Source organism: Cucumis sativus, chromosome 2, assembly GCF_000004075.3.
Source record: "Cucumis sativus cultivar 9930 chromosome 2, Cucumber_9930_V3, whole genome shotgun sequence".
In the NCBI taxonomy this organism is placed as follows: domain Eukaryota; kingdom Viridiplantae; phylum Streptophyta; class Magnoliopsida; order Cucurbitales; family Cucurbitaceae; genus Cucumis; species Cucumis sativus.
In genome coordinates, this window is record NC_026656.2 from 24,725,346 (window position 1) to 24,731,994 (window position 6,649).

Consider the following 6,649-nt stretch of genomic DNA (forward strand, 5'->3'; position numbering starts at 1 on the left):
ATTTCTATAAAAGGTTACGTTAGTTACTATTAAGCTAAGTTCTACTAATGCATTTAAAGGAAATAGATAACGTCTACAAAAATGGTTACTACCACGTGGAAAACTAAACCAAATTAAAGCAACCTAATTAAAAGCTTTGATTATGCTTACCATCCACAACGGTTGGACCTTTATAATTGTGCTTTTAACTTTAAAGACCACCCTTTTATCACATGATTTGTTATATTTCCAATTAAACTATTCACTTTAATCTTAAACTTTTGAAATGTTTATGTTAAAGCCGTTATTATCAAACCAAACCATATGATTACTTAATGTTAAAATTTCTCACTATTACATCATTGTCATGAAAGTCAATATAGCAAACACGTAACATTTGTACACTTAGGATTCATTTGAGTCAAACGATTATCTAAGGCAATAATAAACATTTTTTGCTACAATAAATACTATTTAAAAGTTTTCAATTAACTATAGTACACTATTCAAAACTTTCAATTTGCTACAATATTCACTATTTGCTATTGTTTTTACTGTTTGACAATCATCATCTTTGTGTATTCTTTGCGAGTTTATTATTTTCTTTTATCAAACTAAAATAGCCAACACACTAAACACACTATTATAACTCAAACTAAAATAATCTACATTCCAAACACAAACTATCATCAAACAATAACTCACTTTTTGCTCCAAACACTCCCTAAGAGTGTATTTTGTCCAAGGAGTTTAAAAATAGAGAGTTGTAAACTCTATTTCTTGTTTGGCTTAAAGAGCTTGTGAGTTCTACGGCTAAAACAAACATCAATGAACTTCTAACAACGTGGGCCAAAAAAAGTTTACATCTCTTTATACTTCATAACTCCCCCTGTTTCTTAATAATTCAATTGCTCCATTTAATTTCTAATCATTTTATTTGAAAACCGTGCACCAGACGGCCCAGACCTCTTGGGAAACATAAGCAACAAACTACAGCCAATAACAATCTATACTCTATACTCTCTTTTTAGCTATTTTGAAATAAACATTTCCAAATATATAGAGTTTGGAAATTGTTCTCAGCCACAAATAACAACATAAAATAAAATAAAACAAAACAGTGGTCCGTCCATACACTGAAAATAAAGAAAAGAAAGGCCAAGCCACAATAGTTGGAAAATTTTGTCGATCTTCATGAATACACACAAGCCTGCCACTGCTCTTGAAAACAAAACATCGTCAAGTAATAAACTAAATGAAAGGATTACATTGGTAACCTTCAGAATGAAAAACCTTCAGGCAATTGTTGATACTTTCCGCTTAGAAAGCTTTTGTACCTTCTCTTAATTTCACCTCCTGAAAATATATCAAAATCGAACTTAAACGATGATGACAACACATCTTTCCAGAGATTGATGAGGTAAAAACTCAATGAGGTACCTTTAGCTTGAAAGGGTGGGATGTTCATGGACAGGGTTGACTCCACTAAAGTGACAAGCTCCTTTCCTGCTTCAAGCATGTGAAATTTTTCCGATAAATTAAAGGTGATATCCAACAGGCAACAACTTTCGGAAACAAGAAAATAACAAAGTGACTAATTTCATTGCATCACAAAATCAATCTTTTCAGAAGAAAATGAAAAACTAAATCATTTTTTCCTACCACTTTCTATTCCTTTGGCATTGACTAGGAAGGATGGGATTTGCTGCTCTTTTAACTGCACAAGAATAACGTAGGCAGAAACATTGGTTAGAGGAAACAAGTGGCGATAATTAATTAAATTATTTGAACATAAAGTTTCCAGTTTTACCACAAACATTAAGGCCTTGGCCAGTTCCAACGGGTCAATAGATGAAGGTCCATTGTGGAATGCAGGCACAAATTTACCATTCTGATAACCAGCCAAAAAGTGATACGCAGCCTGACCAGGAGAGAGCTTTGAAGCTGAAGGAATGGTTCTAGAGCTGGTAACAGAAAACAAGAGCATCATTTTTGTTCAATGGTTTAAGCACATGTCGCTTTTATAGTTTAAATAAAAAATAGACACTAAGTTTCTTCCAATTTTTCCATACTAACTTGCTAGTCTTTCAATACAGAAGAAACAAAACACTAATACATAATACTCTTCTATGAAAACAGCTATTTGGCCACAATGATTTGCAAAATGTCCTAATTACTACCAACTGCTGCAAAGAGTTGCTCATCCTATTAAATTCAATGCAAGTCAACTTGTGCTGAAAATAATTCTAGTCAAATTAAATGATTTTACACGAAATGTTAGTATGTTGAAAAAGTAGAACATTGTGTTGCAGTGCAACTTTGAGGCTATGTAATAAACGAATTTAAGCAAGCATACGGAAAGCTTCTAAAATACGGGGTGCAATGATTTGTGGAAGTTGTACCAATTATTAGTACACTCTCGCATAAAGGAGTCAAGAGAAGAAAGCCATGGGAAGAGATTATGAGTTTTCTTATAACAAGCTAACCTCAGCCATATACTCAACTGTGGTCAGTGAGCTGCTCAGTACAATTTGAATTAGATGGTTAACATGCAAACCTCTACTTAACCATGTCAAGCTCAAGTAACCCTTTACTCAACATATATGAGCATAACCCATGACTCAATCTCACACAATCAAGTATTATTTCAAAATTCTTCAAATTCCAGGTGACCATTCCATTATTCATTTGTAACATTTCTACTGAGTAGGGATCTGTTAGACCCCCAATATTATATCAATACCGGAGGAGGGGAAATAAGTTTGTTAAGGGGGGGAGACACGTGTGAATAAGTTTGTTAGGGGAGGGAGGGATATGTGAGTAATTGGTTGGGTAAGGTTAGTTAGACATATAAATAAGTTTGTTAGGAGAGGGAGGGATATGATTATTTTTGAGTATTTGAATCTTTCTGTTATTTCTTGGGAGAGAGGGAAACAGAGGATTGTACGTTCTGCTACATTAAATCAATAAGATAGAATTCTCAGTTCGATTTGGCTACGAGTTCCATCAGGATCTGATTGAAAAATTTTGGAACATTGAAGACATAATTGAATTTTTAAACCAAAATAGTGTATGTTTTGTACGCTTGAAGGACCAAATACTATTTAGTATGATACACACACAAACAAAAGCCTGGTTCACATATAAACCAACAAATAAAAGAAAATGCTCTTTATTTCATTTTCAAATGAAACAAAAGAGAAGCTTCAAAAAGAGCTTACTCATCAGAAGTTATAAGAACAATAGCAGAAGGCAATTTATAGAGATTTAGGCCATTGGTATTCGTATCCCCAAATCGGAAAAATGGCACGACACCTTCAGAGGAAAGAATAACACCAGCATCTCTAGATATCAGAAAGACAGTACAACTTTGAATGATATCTTCAGGTGCCAATAATAAAACCACCGAATCACCAAAAGCTAGGAGCCTGAAATTTATAATCACCACTTAGAGAAAGGATGTAAAACACAAGTAAAAATTGAAACCATAAAGCTTCAGAAACTGGTAGTCAATTTGAATGCATCAATCTATTTTGAAATTAAGGGTCGTGGGGTGGGAAGAAGAAAAAAGCACAAAAAGTATACCTCACCTTCCAGGAAGAGGAAGTCCTCCACGAGCAAATATCACAGGTTCAGATAAAGCAACAAGTGTTTCTTTAGTTCCATTTATATCTGAGAAAGCAGTTCCACATAATATGAGCATTGAATGCTCAATATCAGCAGCAATGAACCCCTTATCTCCTTCAGTTCCAAGACCAATTGAATTTCTCACCCCTGGGCTATGTGGTAAAAGTAAAACTCAAGGAGTATAAATGAAGAACTCTTCAACGACCTTTGTATCAAACAAACAAAGAAACTGATCGACAACACTTAATCTAAGAGGCTTATATGTGCACACATCATATGAACATGCATGCATAAATGTTAAAAAGTATAGACACAACAAAAGAATAACATCCATATATAATGGGAGTGAAGCAATTAAAGTTTTGTTCAAGGAAAGTAGTACCTTATAGATTCAGCAGAATAAACTGTCAAAGGGCAAGAATCCTGAGAAATTGCTCGGGATGAAGTCTCCCAGATAATATTTGAAAATGCTAACACAGAAGAAGGACCATCGCTTATCATCCGAATATTCACATTACCAGTTGATCTTGGACCAATTGCTCCATCATGAACATAAATATTTGAGATGGAAGAAATGTGACTTGTGACCTAACACAACAAATAATATCAAAATTAAATGAAAGGTGAATACAATGACAGATTAAAAAGAGGTTTCAGTTTTGCATGGCCTTGGCCAACAATGGACTTCACCGAAAAAGATCAAAATCAAATTAGATTACGAAGGATATTTTGGTAAAAAATTAATTTAAAATCACATTTAGGAGAAAATTCAGTGTTTTATCATGTAAGCTGTACGTTCGAGTCAAATTTAATCTAAAAAATTTAATATTAACAAGTTGAACTTGAACACTGAACTAGGATAAGCGATTAGAGTAATACCCTTATTAGCTAAGTTACTCTTGGTAGGAGATTTTTGGCTGGGCGTAGGCATTTTTCTTTCTCTGGTAAGCTATGGTTATTATTGTACCTGCTCGCTGTTATGGCTGTGTAATTTTAGTTAGGTGTTGGGTTTAAACTTTGGGCAATTTTTAGTAGCTTCATTTGAGTACTGTGTCAATTAAATTTGGGTGATTCATTTATTGGTCATTGGAAATTTTCTGGCTCGGTTTTTAGGAGAATAATAATTATACTACATAAGACACAGACAAGTTCAAAGTTTAATCAGATGGAGTTAAAAATTCAAGATTATTATTCACTCCTTTAGCTAAGTAGAGGTAAAAAAATGGTTTAATAGCAAAACTATTTGGTGTAAACTATCGTTCGATTAATTAAGTGTATTTTTTGAAAGCTAAAAGTGAGAATTTCACCAAACGTCTTTTGGCTTTGTCACTTGGTACAATTTGTAACTCTTACCGATCCCATCTGTCTCATCAACATTATGGTCCTTAGTGTATTTATCTACTATCCTATCCTCGTATCTCACCTAAAAATAGACAGCTGATGAGAAAATCAGGACACAAAGATTGCCAAAAGCTAAAAAGGCATGCCTGCTTTAAAAGTTTAGTGAATTGTGGCTTGGAGATATTTGATGACCCTTGAAATGTGTGGCCTCTAACATGAATGGGAAACCCTGATAGGAATTCTAAAACGAGAATAAATTATAAACAAACAGAAAACGGTGGAATGTTAATATAGACACCAAGTAAACATTTATGAATCTACCTGCGACAGTGGCACCCTTCTGGAATAATTCACTAGACTTCAAATTTTGAAAAACCTTGTCCAACACTAGCACACCTTTCCCAGCTAAAGCACTGTTAAGACCATGAGAGTGCCAAGACCCTCCCTGCATCAAAGAAAACGAAAGCTCATAAGGCGGTTTTCTCAAACAAATTAACACTCGAAGCGTACCATTAATATTTATTTCATGACATATTACAAACAAGAATTGTTTTTCAATTATGCACCACTTCAGGCCCTGCCTCACAATTCTAGTCGAGACTCTACACACCCCAATACCATTTTACAATAAACCGAACTCTAATATGTCCAAACAGAACACAGCCAGCAGAGTAAATCGAGGGCAACAAAGAACAGAACATAATAATAGTTCGACCAGTTTGGCCAAAAATTTATTAAGAGCCATAAATCTATATGCAAGAATCAACAATCTGTAATTGTACCATTCAAGATGAAGGAAAGCACGATTTTCTGCCTCTTAACAAAATCGCTCGAGCAATCTGTGCAAACTACCGACTTCACCGCCGGTGAACACCAACTGTACTGACGACCACTGACCGGAACTCAGAGCCACGGCTTCTTGCAACCCATTTTTCGTATATGTGTTAGGCCCACACCAAAGAAGGAGAATTAGCCTAACATTTTAACCCTTTTGTATATTTGTTTGGTAATTTGGCCCTTTTGAGTTCTGAGCCTTGAAGGAATTTTATTTTGAACCCGACTTCTTAGAAAAGCAAAATTACACTATTGTCTTTTGTTCTTCACTCTTCTCCCCTTTTCTCTTCCACACGCTTGAAACCCTTTTCAATTTACTTCGCCTTTTTCATTTCGATTTCATCGTCATTTTGAAGAATCGTTTTCGTCATTCAATTGCATTTGAATAAAATTTCTTTGCTTTTTAGAAACCTTTTTGCATTAAAACATCATTATCAGACATTTTCTGAACGATTTGGACCCAAAAACTGGATTTTTCACTTTAAAATCTCACCTTTAGTTTTTGGGAAATGTGCATATGAGTCTAATCGGGTATTGAGCAATGCAAGCAAATAAAAAAGATGATATTCTCATTCAATCTACCTTAGACTGGTATTGAGAGGGCGCTAAGGATTTGGGGTTAAGATGGTGGCCTAGCATAGGGTTTACTCGAGTCGATATCGGGCTCAAAAGATATGGTCTCGTGCCTAAAGGTAGAGGTTACTGGCCCTGCCTCAACTAGCAACTAAATGGGGAATTGAGGCAGGTTTTTTGGCATGGTCAACCTTGCTCGGGTGTGTATCGAGTTTAATGTGGTTTTGGCTAGTACCGAGGTTAGAGGTAAGGTGCCTGGTCTCTTCTCTGGCCTTGTTTTTGTCTAGTCTCTTTG

The 6,649-nt window shown here is 35.0% G+C and overlaps 1 protein-coding gene across 5 annotated transcripts; it reads right to left on the minus strand.

The window, feature by feature from the left end:
- Positions 1-958: 958 nt before the first annotated feature.
- Positions 959-6,301, minus strand: LOC101222903. 5 transcript variants are annotated; one of them, XM_011651785.2, is made up of 10 exons: positions 5,730-6,288; positions 5,269-5,392; positions 5,094-5,176; positions 3,989-4,194; positions 3,570-3,758; positions 3,201-3,407; positions 1,790-1,943; positions 1,642-1,696; positions 1,420-1,488; positions 959-1,335 (listed from the first exon to the last, which is right to left on the minus strand). In XM_011651785.2, the coding sequence occupies exons 1-10, from the start codon at positions 5,730-5,732 to the stop codon at positions 1,259-1,261; spliced, it is 1,167 nt and encodes a 388-aa protein (XP_011650087.1). In that variant the 5' UTR covers positions 5,733-6,288; the 3' UTR covers positions 959-1,258. The 5 variants fall into 5 exon arrangements, with proteins under 5 accessions (XP_011650087.1, XP_011650086.1, XP_004148104.1 ...); XM_011651784.2 differs by having other exon boundaries at positions 5,094-5,188; positions 5,730-6,281; XM_004148056.3 differs by having other exon boundaries at positions 1,420-1,485; positions 5,094-5,188; positions 5,730-6,265.
- Positions 6,302-6,649: the final 348 nt, after the last annotated feature.

Bases quoted from the DNA above. Each gene is read 5' to 3' on its own strand.
- LOC101222903 (XM_011651784.2), bottom strand. The intron at 4,195-5,093 runs GCATGCCTTTTT...TTGTTGTGTTAG, and splicing joins TCACTAAACTTTTAAAGCAG to GTCACAAGTCACATTTCTTC. The intron at 3,759-3,988 runs GTACTACTTTCC...TTTACCACATAG, and splicing joins TATTCTGCTGAATCTATAAG to CCCAGGGGTGAGAAATTCAA.